Raw genomic sequence first — 15,238 nt, 5'->3', positions numbered from 1 at the left:
CTAGCTTTCGGCCAAACTTACCGCATTGAATTCATCCTGGCGCTGCATATGGTGCTGTATAAACATAACGTTATGAATGGCCTTTTCCAACTCGAATGGGTATTTCTTCCTTGGCGCCACGTCGCTCAGAGACTCGTCCAAGCCAGACATAACCGAAGGAAGCCCGTTGTAGCCCCCGAGACTACTAAGGCCACCACCGAGAGCCTCTACCAGCCCGCTGAATCTGTTGAGAGTAAACACACATCGTGAAAAAAAATCCATTTATGCTAGATATTTGCTTCGGCTAGGGGAGTCAAATGGTAAGCATAAAATACATTTATTGCGATAGGATCGTAATGAGGTGATCACGCGTCGGTTTGAGTCATTCCGTAAGCTTGCTTCATTGAGTAAGTGTATGAAATGTTTAGTTTTGGTTGGCTTATTTTTTAGTTTCTAATATAATTCACAATTTCTATATTTCAATTATCTTAAAATGGGAAGCTTGATTTCAAGGCGTAACAATTTTTTTCTCAACTGTCACACTCGATGAAACTAACGCAAAACAAAATTTTAATTTATTCCTCGTTTTTTCTGTACTAACCTGTTAGTGGCTGTTGTGGTGTGCAGTCCATTGCATCCTCCGGGACGACCCTGCATGTGCCTTATTGAATCGGGGCTGGATCCACCCGAATTTTGCTGCATTTGTGAGTGTGCTGCCAGTGCTGCACCAAATTTGCTCTTGCTGATCTTGATTCCGTAGTTTATTTTATTGGCCGCTAATTCCTATGGGAATGGGAAATTAATAAAACGTGCTCTCCCTGTTGTGCAGTTCAACGTTTTAGTGTATTATGCTGACCAATTTCGTACATCGAAAACAGCGCCTCAATTTGACGAGAAACAGAAGTTAGGGTGAGGACCGGATTAAGCAGTGGTCGCCTATTTTAATCAATTGAAAATAAATTGGCTTAAAATGTAGTATTTTCTGCTTTAAAATGCAGAACAACATGTTGAATCACTTATCCATAGATGCAATTCATATAAACACAATTTTCTGTGTTTTCGACAAGAAATATGATTGAAAAATGGTTTGTCTTATTTTCGTTTTTCTTTTTTCACTAGACACCTATGTTTTAATCTCTATTAGTAAATACACTGAAGTCGCTTTTTACGCTGTAAGTTTTTTACGCGACAATTTTAACGCAAATTTCGGAATCTACGCGTTTTTTACGCGATTTTCGGAATTTGCGCGTATGTGCTCAATTAGTCTATTTTTTTCGCGTAGTGTTAAAATCAACAAAGTTTTTTATGCGAATTTTTGTCTATTTTTAGGAAGAGAGGAATGTCTGATGCGATGATGCGAAGAAAGAAAAATTGAGTGAACTGAAAATTTCGATATAGACCAAACAGATATCGGTTAGTGCAATGCTAGGTCGCACTCACAGTCTTTCAATTGATGGTGCTCGACTGTTTTACTAACTAAACTACCAGCACCCGTTGTACCAGTTAGTCCTAATTTTGTTACCATTCTCTCGACTCTATCATCCCGCACACGCATCACACATTCCTCTTGCGATGGTATTATTTTTATATGACTGCTCTTTGTTTCTGCCGGAGAGAAGATAGACTGTTATCTACTCTGTTAGTGCGACAGAGACTGTCAGCGCTGTTGCCCACGTCGCTTTGGCAATCTCGTCGTGTTTGACCACCACGGGGTATTTTAATATTTTTTATTTACTTATACATGACACTATACGCGATCATGAACGTAAACTTTTACGAATTTTTGGTTTTTTATGCGAATTTCGGAATTTACACGTTTTTTTCTTACGCGAATTTTGAAACTTACGCGGTATTTTTAAGCGATTTTGATTTACGCGGAATGTATTCTTCGCGTAATAAGCGATCTGAGTGTAGTCTTAATTGCGTAAGCAAACAAATCGTAACAATAGTAAGTAATGCAATTCTCTTAGTGTTGAAAAGTTACCACTTGTGATTGAACAAACAATATGATATAGGAGAGTACTCTTAACGGGAAACTAGCAGTTATTAACTTTTGGGCAGAAAGCCCAATTCCGGACGCAGCTTTGGGGCACAAAGCAGGGTTTCTGTATTTAAAAATGTATTCCCTGCATTCTTCTTGCCAATCTGAACACAGCAAATATATTTTCATGAGTAGAATTTTTGTTTCAAACTAAAAAACTGCTTTTGAAATATACAAAATCAATGACGACTCATTTCACCTTAAGTACTTTATGTAATCGAATATTAATCGAATATTAACGCATGGTGTTCTTCCTTAAGGTTCATACACGCGTCATTGATTTCTGACATTTCAACAGTACACTCAAAAAAATTGGCACGTCGCATCCACGTGAAAAATCATGTAAATTTCTGTACAGCAACTTACATGAACTTCATGTACTAGCTAATAGGAAAGTTAATAAAATTTACCGGAATCGCACGTAAACTGGTTAGTATGAGTGCGAGTTACCAATAATTCATGTGAATGTTACATGAAAAGTGTGATGGATGAGAATAACCTATGTTTTCACGTAAACTTGATGTGCCGATTTTTTTTAGTGTAGTTTTATGCTCAAAACTAGAGATATGTTTACAAAAAATTATCATTGCGTTAACACATATCTTTTCTTTTGAGCATAAAAACTACTTTTGAAATCCCAGAAATCAATGACGCGTGTATGAACCTTAAGTAAGAACACCGTGCGGCTCCATTGCATTATCCAAACGCTACGTACATGTACCTCAAAGATAAACAAATATATCTTCCTGAATTTTTGACATGTAAAACCGTCTCAGCATTTTAGAAAGAAAGAATGATTGTTTTCAACATATTTGCAATTGTACGAAAATTTGGATTTCCATCTATTAGAGAAGTAGGGGAATTGTGTATAACGTACCCCTTGGCTAATGTGCCCCCCTTCGTTTTTCCCTAAACAAGCGAAATTAAAATGAAAAACCACCCAGAAACCATAGTACTTGATGGAACTAGCCTACTATGCAAGTATTACTGTTATCACATGCTGTAAAAACAAAACAAAAATAAATTTGTTTATGAGCAGCTTTCGATGTAACTTTTGGCGTCGTATCCATAAGCTATTTTCTTGTCAAAATCTGTAAATAACCGGTTGTTGAAATTCGATTGCGTGAAGTGAACTTCAAAAAGACATCCCTGCCAAAAATAACGATATGAAACGCTTGATTTGCTTTGGCATTTAATATTTTTTCAAATAAGTAAAAGCAGGCCAATATGCCCCACTTGCCGTGGTGCAATTTGCCCCACTTGCAAATGTGGCTATAAACATAGGTAAACAGATCTAAGTTGAAGTCAATTGCCATTATTTAATTCAATTAGTATTGTAGAGTAACCCTGGTGGGAATAATTTATTACCCACGTCCAAATTTCAAGTAATTCAAATATGCGGTGCAAAATGCCACAGTTGCAGTATAATGTGCCTCATGCAGAAAAGAAAAAGTGCACCAGAAGGCCGAAACTAGGTTTATCTATACCTATAAAAATGGATTTCTGTCTGTCTGTCTGTCCGTATGTTCCTTATAGAATCGAAAACTACTGAACCGATCGGCGTGAAAATTTGCAAGTAGGGGTTTTTGGGACTAGGGAAGATTCTATCGATGGCAAAAGACCCCTTCCCCCACTAAGAGGGGGAGCTCCCATACAAATCTATGCCTATAAAAATGGATTTCTGTCTGCTCTATGTTCCATATAGAATCGAAAACTACTGAACCGATAGGCGTGAAAATTTGCATGTAGGGGTTTTTGGTGCCAGGGAAGGTTTTTATGATGGTTAGAGACCCCTCCCCCACTAAGGGGGGGGGGGGGCTCCCATACAAATGAAACAAAAATTTCTGCATAACTCGAGAACTAATCAAGCAAATGGAACCAAATTAAGCATGTGGGTGTTTTTGTAGGCAATTTTTTTTCTATGGTGAATTGAGAACCTCTCTTTAGGAGCGGAATAATAACCCCTCTCCCTTTTAAGAGGGGGGGCTTCCATACAAATGAAAAACAAATTTCCTCATAACTCGAGAACTAATCAAGCAAATGGAACAAAATTTGACATGTGGGTGTTTTTGGAGACAAGAATTTTTTCTATGGTGAATTGAAACCTTTCCCCACTTAAGGAGGGGGGGCTCCTATACAAATGAAATACAAATTTCCTCATAACTCGAGAACTAATTCATCAAATGGAACCATATTCGGCATGTGGGTGTTTTTGGAGGCATGATTTTGTTCTATGATGAATTGAGACCCCTTACCTTTTTAGGAGGGGGGTTCCCATACAAATGAAATACAAATTTCCTCATAACTCGAGAACTAATCAAGCAAATGGAACCTAATTTAGCATGTGGGTGTTTTTGCGGGCATTTTTTTTCTATGGTGAATTGAGACCCCTCCTCTCTTTAGGAGGGGAATAATGACCCCTCTCCCTTATAAGAGGGGGGGCTTCCATACAAATGAAATACAAATTTCCTCATACCTCGAGAACTAATCAAGCAAATGGAACAAAATTTGACATGCGGGTGTTTTTGGAGACAAGAATTTTTTCTATGATGAATTAGGACCCTTTATCTTTTTAGGAGAGGGGGCTCCCATACAAATGAAATACAAATTTCCTCATAACTCGAGAAGCAAATGCAAATGGAACCAAATTTGGAATGTGGTGGGTTTTGGAGGCAGGATTTTTTTCAATGATGGTTTGAGACCCCTCAACCCTGTGGTAGGGGGATAAGGACTCTCATACAAATAAAAGAGAAATTTTTGCGTAACTCAAAAACTAATCGAACTCGAGAAATTTTAGACTCTCATAAAACATTAATCAATAACAAGACGACCAAAACCTATCAATAGTAACATTAGATAATTTAGCGCAAGAGACCGCGAGTGTTGCCGGCGACCTGCCTTCGGAGGCGCTGGCCACTACGGGGGGCAGCCCCACGTAGAGATCACCTCGATCTAGGTTTATTTATTTTCCTAGATCTACTGACCTCTATTACTTTCCTTCAGTTGGGTCACCCCTGCGAAATGGTACTTTCTACGAAAAGTTTTTCCGTGAGATGGTATTCTGCGAAACTCTATATTCCGCGTTATGGTCAACCGAGAATTGGTGTTCCGCAAAATGGTATTCGGCGAAATGGTTTGTAATGATGGTGATTGTTTAAATGCTATCCGCTTTATTTTATCAGACTAAGCAATGAGGGGAGTTGTTTTCTACTTTACTGTGAGGAAAATATGTATATTAAAACACCCATGAACTCCCCAGAAACTTGCAAAACTCAAGATTGTGACAAAGGTCATCCGAGATTCACGATTTATGTACAACACAGTTTAATTTGTGGCAATACGAAGTTTGTCAGGTCAGCTTGTTTTACATAAAAATACGATATTTTGAAAACAACGGAAATAGTTTTACTTTCTTCAAAATAGAGTTGGCCTGTCACTGGTAGAAATACTCAAATTACCGCATTGGGCATATTATACTGCAAGTGGGGCATTTTACCCCGCGCAAACGAGAAACACAAAATTTGGGTGCTTTTAGGTCATTGCAAATCATTCCAAAAGTTTTTGTCCCCCCCCCCCTTGGAAATTGGCATGAAAAATCGGCGGGCATAAAAATAATTTGTAGGATATGAGTTAAAATTTTTTTATAACATCAATTGTCTGTGGGCCCTACAACCTGAAAAATTTGAAAAATGAGTATACGAGTTGAGTTAACGCTTCTAGCATGGAAATTTAAACAGCGGAATTTCCGAAAATCGGCAAAAAAAAATATCTTTCGTTTTTGTCTTTTTTCGTAGATTTTTGCATGGAAATTAATAACGTAAATTAAAAGCAAGAATAGATTTGGTTTTCACGTTTGAACTTAAAATAAAAATGCCTAAAATCCAAATTTTTTTTGCTCGATTAAAAAATTCAATTTGTTTTTTCCCCTGAGTATGTCAACAGTAAGACAACAGGAACAGTGAGTCAACGGGAATAGCTACGTCATAAAACATTCAAGATCCATGATATTTTCATGCAAAGTCAAGTTTGCGAACCTACATTGCATTATGTAGTTTGAGAAAAATTTGTTGATTTTTAAATATATTTTTCAACAAAAATTAGTTTTTGGGGGGTCAAAGTAAATTTTGTCGCAAACATTTTCAAGTGATTTTCAACAACAAAATACATATTAAATTAAAATTAAAATTACTGCATGGCATCACATACTAATAAGAGTAAATATTTGAAAAAATATGACAATCGAATTGTTTGTAAATCCGCTAGTTCACTATATTTCATAAAACATTCCTATTGGCAACGGTGAGACACAGAGTCGTGGGTGACACTGAGACATAGCTTTTGCCATGCAAATTTTGTTGAAATTTTTTTTGTGTTCAATTGCAAATCAATCCATAGGAATTGACTGTAAATGAATTCTGAAGTGTAGGTTAAAAGTCAGATGTCCAGGATTTGTCGTTTATATGAGCATACATGTATGTGTGAAAATAATCGGAATTTTCAATCATAGCCATAATAATGTATGCTTTATAGACACAATAAACAACACGACACAATAAACATGTTCTCTATTACACAAAAATATGGTTTAAATCGATTTTAAATTGGTGTCTCAATATGCAATATTCGTTGTCTCACTCTTCCCACCTATTGGTTAACAGTGAGACAAAAATACACCTCCACGTTTGTGGTTGTAACTAATTTAGCTTATAACCAAAACGACTGAAACTTTTTTTCAGGTAACTAGAAGGATACACCTTTCAAATAGATTGAAGAGCGCGTTGGTAGCTATCATCAAAAAAAATTTAAATTTTTTGGAAAAAAAGTGTCTCACTGTAGACGTCTCTCCCCTACCTAATATTTTTCCTGAAATGCCAATTGAAATGTTTTTCATTCGGTATCAAAGTCATTACCATCGGTTCAGTGGTTCATAAATTATAAATTTACGAAAAAAAGTCCAAAAAATGGTGGGTTTCAGACCACCTTTACTCAAGGGGATACTCTAAATACCAAATAAAACAACACGAATCTAAAATTTTCTGAAAAGAAACAAGAAGGTACATAACTTTTTAACAAGACCATTTTAAAATTTCGATCTATTTTTTTTCATGGAATTATTGCGATCTGTTTACTATATGAAATTGCTAATATGGTCTCAGTGACATTACGGTTTCAAGAATCATTCAAAATATAAATAATAAATATTAGCAATAATATGATAATTCCTGCATAATATTATTGATGCATTGAAACATCATAATATGTATCTAACAGAACCTTTTCATACACCCAATTTGTTATTTAGTTTGGACATGCACATAGTTCTGGTACACGCATCTGATTTTTCGGTTCAAAAAGTAAAGATAGCTTCTTTTTTTCAAATACAGCACGGAACAACTAAATCACGAACGTGTTCGGTGCACTTCCGGAAACGCGCTGTGTATATGCACCGATGCATGCAAATGGACATGTTTAGTATGAGTGCTTCTTCGGCTGCGCACGAGGCAAACAATTGCAAATTGCTTCAAATGTGAGTTCAACACCTGCGCTAGGTTGTTCCTGTCGGGGTATGTGTATGGGTGTGGGTGTGTGCGATCTTGCACAGGTCGTGCTCTGCATTGGCAATTGATAGACAAAATCCAACTTACCTTCAGCAAATCGTTTGGCACCCGCATCAGGAGCAATTTTGGTAGACGCAGGATAAAGAATTTCCTGACCCACGGTGCCATCTTGTGAGTGCTCGGCTTGCGATAGTGGATATTCAGTATAATAATGGTGATCACGACGCTCAACCCTACTAGTATCATTGTGAATAGGAGGTATTTTCCAAGCAGTGGCAAAGCCAACGAGGTAGAGGGAATGATTTCCGATATCAGGAGGAAGAACATGGTTTGCGATAGCAGAATGCTGATGCATAATGCAATTTTTTCACCTGAATCAGCCGGTAGGTAGAACACGAGCACGGATAGATAGGAAATACCAACACAAGGTATTATTAAATTGACTGTGTAGAACAGCGTCTTTCGTCGTAATGTGATGTTAAAGAAAATATCTGCAATGAAACGAAATGGAAATGGAAAGTACGAAAAAAACATTAGCGCATGGAATGCAGCCGAGCGAAACAAGCCAGACATGTGAAATTGGTGCAGTGGAAGAATACGAATGCGTCCCATGTGAAAAATTCTTTTCCGCTTCCGAGAAGAAAAGCCGAACAGGGGAGAATCTGACAAATGATACACACTTAGAAAAATTCGATTACTCACCAGGATATGGCTCTGCACAGCACGGATAGTATTTCTCATGGCGTTCTGCTGGTACTCCAAGAATGTCCCACTCGACGCTAGGATAGTACTCTCGCAAGTCGATTCCAATCTTGACCATGTTGTCGGAGTTATTTAGTTGATTTTTATGTTTAAGATCGATCTGCAGGGGGAAAGATATAGAATATAGATAAACCAGAATACACATGGTAACCGGTGGCTTACGATTTCGAAACACTTGCAAGCAAGAGAGTAACATTCTTCCGGGTATGATTTTCAGTTCGGTTATGAATTTTTCATGGATGCTACAGAATGCACATCGCATGAAATCACAATCGACAGCTGCTGACATACAGTACAGTTGCCAATGAATTTGTTCCGATTTGACCGACGGTTTCAATCGGCGAAGTTTTATGCTTGCTTGAGCGAATATCCTACTAATAATTGATAGATTTTTCTCACGCCAATGCAAGCGATTGCTTAAAATATCTGTTGTTTATTCAGTTGTTGCATATATTGAAAAGTATATTTTGGTGCAAATTTACGTTCTATACCGACTCTTTGTTGAAATTATAATTAAGGCTTGAGTCGTTTAATATCTGTACGTAACGTCTGTATTACTGCAGCGCTCCTAGTGGTCGGATCTAGAATGTTTTGATAGTAGTTTGTTTTGAAATGTTTGCTCTTTCAGTGCTGACAAGTTCGTTCCGATTAATTTTATATCAAAGAAGTTATGCTTGATGGAATCCGTGAACCCAAAATAAATTTTGGACACCCACTTCGAAAGTCCGACGTTCCCAAAAATCGCGAAGTCGATGAATTTGGCTAAATTGACCGTATGCAACGCTCTCAAACATTTCTGTGAACGGCATACTATTGATCGGCAGGATTATAGCAAGTGTCGTAGTGGAACTGATGATCGGAAGCTGTATTTAAGGGTGTTGCGAACGATTAGGGGTAACCCTATGATGTCGTCTGGGTAAATACTGGGCAGCGTCATAAGGATTCGTAGAACGAGAAGTACTTCGCAGCAACCAAACAGGACATTGCAGCAAGATCTAGTGGTCAAATAAACTATTCGGAAGTTGTACAATGTGATTCTTACGAAGTGCTTCCTCGTGTATGACGAAACGTACGTGAAGATGTATTATTGGCACCTTTCCGGACACAAGTTCGAAGATGCCACTTGTCAAGGTGATGTTCCTAGCAAGTTCATATTCAGTTTAGTCGATAAATTCGCAAGAAAACTTATGAAATGGTAAGGTATTTGCAGTTGCGGACAAAAAACACAGCATTTCGTGACGAACAAGACTAAAATGCAAAAATTTCATTGCATAAATGCATAAGTAGTTTCTGATTTTTGTGGAAAACTTTCTAGATAATGATTTTCTAGGAGGTAAGCATTTTGTTAAAAAAATATTTTTTCTACAAAGCTTTCAAGAGTTATGAATTTTTGAAATATATGTAAGCGAAGCCCAAGAAAAGCTTAACATTTCTGTTGGAATGTTTTGGGAATAATCGGTGACCCCAAATTTTCTAAGCACTGGTTTCATTCCTAAAACGGTTAGCACTTACATATAAAAACGACATGAATATTCTAAGACCTTTTTGTTCCATAACTATGAAACCTACTCAATTACCAATCATACACGAAAAAAGTTCTAATCCGTAAAATTAAATGCACTGCAAGAGAGTGTCTTGTTAAACTAAAAACTCTGGCTTGAATATTGTGGCTTGCTTGCCGTTCGAGGCTCATAAGTCGTGTTTTTGCTGAATGGCTGTTTGTTGATAGGCAATAAATGAAATTGGTTCTCCCCGGGCGATTTCATCCCAACCATCGATCACCAAAAGCTCGTTCTAGTTTCACATATTAAAGCACGCGCCAGTCACCGAAACGTACAGTGCGAATTTCACATTCTATGTAGGAAGCTTGGGGCATTTTCGGTTTCCGATGAGAAATTACAATGATTTTAGTATGTTGATTTCTGTGTATAGCTATGGAGCATATCACAAATAGCACAGCACATGATATACGGTACGCTCTGCGTTTTGTGTTTTCGTCGCCACGCTGAACGCTTTGCGGTGGGTGGATCGCTAGGTTATGTTCTCTGTAATAAATTTTGTCGGTAATGCATTCTGTAAATTCTGGAAAAGTTGTACCATACGAAAAGTGCGCTGCTTAAACAAAGACAGCTAACCTTAATCGATTCGATAAACATGGCAACGTTTTCAGAATGATAGCATAGTGTAAGTATAATAGAGTGGTTCAAAGCCAATATAATTACATTAGTGCCGCTTGTTTCGTTCGTTCTAAATCGAAATATTGTCAAACGAGGTTATTATAAATTAGGTAGTCTGTATCCGTTTTGCTGCGATGTAGTTGCATGTAATCGGTTATGAATAGTTTAATGTATAACTAACTGACTTTTCACTATCTCTTTGAGACAATTGAGAGTGAGAATGTATGACCAGCATCTGTGGCTCGAGCACCACGTTCCTCACAATCGTGTGGAAGAACAACAACAACAACAACAACAACAACAACAACAACAACAACAACAACAACAACAACAGCAACAACAACAACAACAACAACAACAACAACAACAACAACAACAACAACAACAACAACAACAACAACAACAACAACAACAACAACAACAACAACAACAACAACAACAACAACAACAACAACAACAACAACAACAACAACAACAACAACAACAACAACAACAACAACAACAACAACAACAACAACAACAACCACAACAACCACAACAACAACAACAACAACAACAACAACAACAACAACAACAACAACAACAACAACAACAACAACAACAACAACAACAACAACAACAACAACAACAACAACAACAACAACAACAACAACAACAACAACAACAACAACAACAACAACAACAACAACAACAACAACAACAACAACAACAACAACAACAACAACAACAACAACAACAACAAGGTTGGCTTAGATAGATAGACCCGTAGTTGCACTCCGTGTAAGATTGTACGAACGAACCAAAAGACCCAATAAAGGTGACATCACGAGTTCGCCCAGGACGTGGGTTCAAATCCCAACCCTGCTGAAGTCACGAGTGACCCAAGTTAGTAAAATGACTATAATCTAAAAAAATAAATAAAAAAAAAATTCGTGTTGGCAGATACTGGTATCCCTCGACCAACAGGCTGTATTACTTAGGAAAAGGGTGGAATATTCTTTCCGGAGTGATTCACGATTAGGGCGCAACTAGCAAAGTGTAAACAATGAGGAATATCACTGCGATAATTTGCAAGTACATTTTCAAGTCGTAACTTTAAATAAAAGTTACAAAAATCGAGTTTAAAGATATAAATTGGTGTAGAATAAATCAATCTTATAATTTCACAACAATACTGCATTAAATCTAAGTTTTATAGTTATATACTCCTTGGAATGAGCCTCTAAGCGGCCAGCAAAAAAAATTTCACGGTAATTTTCACGAAAGAGGAAAACTATCAAAAACTACGCAGGTATCAAATTTTTGTTTTTTTTCTTATTCATTAATTATGAAATATTTTAAAATGCACTTTATCATGTTTCTACCGAAAAAACTAAGGACCAACCGATTGTGAATTTCTATTTTCAGCAAGACCACAATTTTATGTTTGCAATCGTCTTGTATGATAACAGTCCTAATATCTATTAAAACGGCGATTCGTGTATGAGTTTATCACAAGCAATAAAAATCATAGTTATGCTTACGTGAGTGGAGCACATATACCCGGGTTGATACACACATACACATAGTTCAAAATGCACATATTTTATGACGTACAAAAAAAAACACTTCCGCAGCAGCAAGTTGATAAGCGAGATGTATATTTACCGTTGAGGCATGCCCTTGCATGCGAGCCACTTTCATAACCAGTAACAAGGCAACGGTCGACAAATATGTTGAGCTATTGAATTGGTTGGAGTCGATTTTTATGCCAGGCAGAGCGCAACTATGTACCCGAGCCGTTTATCGATTATTTCGGCCAGTTTATTGCTGATGCTGCTACTTGGCGTCGTGAAGCGCTGCGAGGGCATTGTCGGTGGAATACAAGCGGCGCCACCGCCGGTCGATGATCCGGTGGTTTTTGTGCGATACGTGGGAAAATCCGCCCGCCTCGAAGGAACTCGTAATAGGCAGACTGGTTTGTACTCGTTTCGGGGAATACGCTATGCGGATGCTCCCGTCGGGGAATACCGTTTCCAGCGGCCACGTTTCAAGCGATTAAGCGGTGACATAGATGCAATTAATAATGGTCCTCCCTGCCCTCAACCGGAGCCAAACAATCCTTACAGAGTGGTCGGAAATGAAGATTGCTTGTTACTGAACATCTTTTCTCCTCAAATGCCTGATGAATCTACCGGTTTGCCGGTGGTCGTGTGGATACATGGTGGGGGCTACCGCTATGGATCGGCGGCACAGTACGGAGCAGAGCCATTAACGCAGAACGGGGTAATATTTATTCCAATTCAGTACCGTTTAGGATCATTTGGCATCATCGGCGATGGGAGTAGAGATTTTTCTGGAAATCTCGCTTTGCTCGATATGGCAACAGCGGTCCGTTGGGTGAAAGATTATATTTCATGGTTCGGAGGAGACCCCAATCAAATTAAACTGATTGGACATGGTTCCGGAGCCAGAGCAGCAATGATTTTATCGTCAGCCACAATGGCTCGCAGTTCAATCACTGGTGTTGTTGCGATGTCAGGTTCGTCATTGCAGCCAGACTCTTACGATTCAGAACCGAAGGTATCTTTGAATCAAATTGTTTCAGCTCATGGTTGTTCGGCTGGCAATGAAACCGAGATTGTGCAGTGTATGCGGGAGAAGTCAATCGACGACATTATCAAGGTTGATAGCGAGCTGCAAGTTAGTCGTTTAAGCAATGAAAAAGCTGTAAAAGCATTAAGTGGAAATGTCGGAGTTAGTCCAGTTGTGGAACAACATGATGATGGTCGCGGGTTGACGGGTATACTAACGGAAGAACCATCAGTTACGCTTAAAAGTGGAAACGCGCCCAATATTCCTTTGCTAATAGGAGTGACCAAGGACGAGACTGCTAATGCAATTGATGTCAAGGAAATTGAAAATTCATTCGCGTCCACCACAAATTTTCTAATGAGTGCCAGTAAATCGGTTGGATTGGAAGATTTCCTGAATCCGAATAAATCTGTTGCATTATTGGATTCTTTAGGTAGTGTATTGGATTTGTCGAAGTATTTACAAGTACCAAAATCATGGAATGTAACGAAAGTTTTCGACAAGCTCGTGGAAACTACTACTGATGCTGTATTTAACTTACCAGCCGTAGTTACCGCACAATCTTGGAACAAATTATCTAAGGCATATTTTTATAGTTTTGAGCATCGATCGGATAATACGAATGGAGTTGATTTTCTCTCCGGACTGCCAATTGTTTCGAAAAAAAGTTCGACTGTACGGAAAGATGCTGTAGGGCATGGAGACGAATTGGGTATACTGTTTGAAACACATGACATATTTGGAAATTTTATTGAAAAATCGGCAGTAAAATCCAAACGAGACATCAACGCACGGCAAGCTTTCGCCACATTCGTTGCGAAGTTTGTGCATATGAACTCTAGCAACCAGAGGGAGGACAGTTTATTCAAGGCCTTCACTAGCAAAGGTACTCCATACGTAAAAATAGGTGAGGAACTTTCCCTAGAGAATGATTTCAGGTAGGTTTTTGTTAGAAAACATTGTGGCTGTGTATATAAATGAATTTCTTATTTCTCAGAATCTGTCAGTTATCGATTTGGGGAGCAAATCTACAGGCACTGCAAGCAACATCTTGTAAATTCTTAGCCGATGGGTTAGAGGATCTTGGAAAAGTTGTGAGTGGAATTGCTGGGATATTACCAGGACCGAAAATTCCGATACAACAACCTGCCAAAGTTTTCGGTTTGTTTTAATCTATATGAACACACTTTTTTGTCTATATTCAACACAATGTATGATACATACCAATACAACGGTTGTAACGAAAAATATTAGAGTGATTCTATTAAGCAAATATGTAATTCTGTATATAAACTGAATTCGCATTAAAGAAAACTTACACAAGTCTTAATATACTGGAATCTTTATTAACCCTTTTATGAGTTAGTTATTCCAACCCCGGTGGAAGCCGAGGTCGTATAGGCCGATAGGGAAGGAGGGCCCTTCGAGCTTCGTTGGCACTCCAGCGAAACAGGGGGTTGGTGCAGCAGGCTTTGCAAGCCGCCACCATGAAAAATACTAAAGCACGGAACGAAGAACAAGGAAATTCTTACTGGAACAATTGGAATAGACCTACGCTATGAAAAAGGACTATGGATTGGAAATTCGGGACGTGGAACTGCCGATCTCTCAACTTCCAAGGGAGCACTCGAGTGCTCTCCGACGTATTGCAGAGCCGCAAGTTCGACGTCGTTGCACTGCAGGAGGTGTGCTAGAAGAGTTCAACGGTACGTACTTTCAGAGATGGGCATACCATCTACCAGATCTGCGCCAATACAAACCAGCTGGGTACAGCTTTCATAGTGATGGGCGAGATGCGGGAACGGGTGATTGGGTGGTGGCCAATCAATCCTCGAATGTGCAGGTTGAGAATCAAGGGCCGATTCTTCAATACAAGCAACATCAACGTGCACAGTCCCCACCTCAGAAGTACTAGGCCTACTCAGAAGTAAGTAGGCCAGGAGTAGGAATACAAACCGCTGATTGGAAGGTTCAGCGCACACCAGCGGACCAATGAAATGGGCCTAAGACTTATCAAACTCGCCGCCTCCAAGAACATGGCCGTACATAGTACCTTTTTCCAGTACAGAATCCATCACAAGTACACTTGGAGGTCACCAAATCAGACAGAATCACAGATCGACCACGTTTTGATCGACAGTCGGTAC

The 15,238-nt window shown here is 38.7% G+C and overlaps 3 protein-coding genes across 3 annotated transcripts; 2 read left to right on the top strand and 1 right to left on the bottom strand.

Moving 5' to 3' along the window:
* On the bottom strand, positions 1 to 10,216 carry LOC128739875 (acetylcholine receptor subunit alpha-like 2). Its single transcript, XM_053835378.1, has 5 exons — positions 10,178 to 10,216; positions 8,281 to 8,440; positions 7,666 to 8,069; positions 581 to 762; positions 1 to 223 (listed from the first exon to the last, which is right to left on the bottom strand). Exons 1-5 carry the CDS (start codon positions 10,214 to 10,216, stop codon positions 1 to 3), a joined length of 1,008 nt encoding a protein of 335 aa, XP_053691353.1.
* A 596-nt stretch (positions 10,217 to 10,812) lies between these two features.
* LOC128739873 (ataxin-8-like) lies at positions 10,813 to 11,274 on the top strand (the record flags this gene model as incomplete). Its single annotated transcript, XM_053835374.1, has 1 exon — positions 10,813 to 11,274. A coding segment is annotated over one exon (462 nt), but the record flags the coding sequence as incomplete, so codon positions are not given.
* A 964-nt stretch (positions 11,275 to 12,238) lies between these two features.
* LOC128742326 (carboxylesterase 5A) lies at positions 12,239 to 14,392 on the top strand. Its single transcript, XM_053838657.1, has 2 exons — positions 12,239 to 14,029; positions 14,089 to 14,392. The coding sequence occupies exons 1-2, from the start codon at positions 12,285 to 12,287 to the stop codon at positions 14,261 to 14,263; spliced, it is 1,920 nt and encodes a 639-aa protein (XP_053694632.1). The 5' UTR covers positions 12,239 to 12,284; the 3' UTR covers positions 14,264 to 14,392.
* Positions 14,393 to 15,238: the final 846 nt, after the last annotated feature.

Source organism: Sabethes cyaneus, chromosome 3, assembly GCF_943734655.1.
Source record: "Sabethes cyaneus chromosome 3, idSabCyanKW18_F2, whole genome shotgun sequence".
Classification (NCBI taxonomy): domain Eukaryota; kingdom Metazoa; phylum Arthropoda; class Insecta; order Diptera; family Culicidae; genus Sabethes; species Sabethes cyaneus.
The sequence above is the reverse complement of the archived record's forward strand: the minus strand, read 5'-3'. Positions and strand labels throughout refer to the sequence as shown.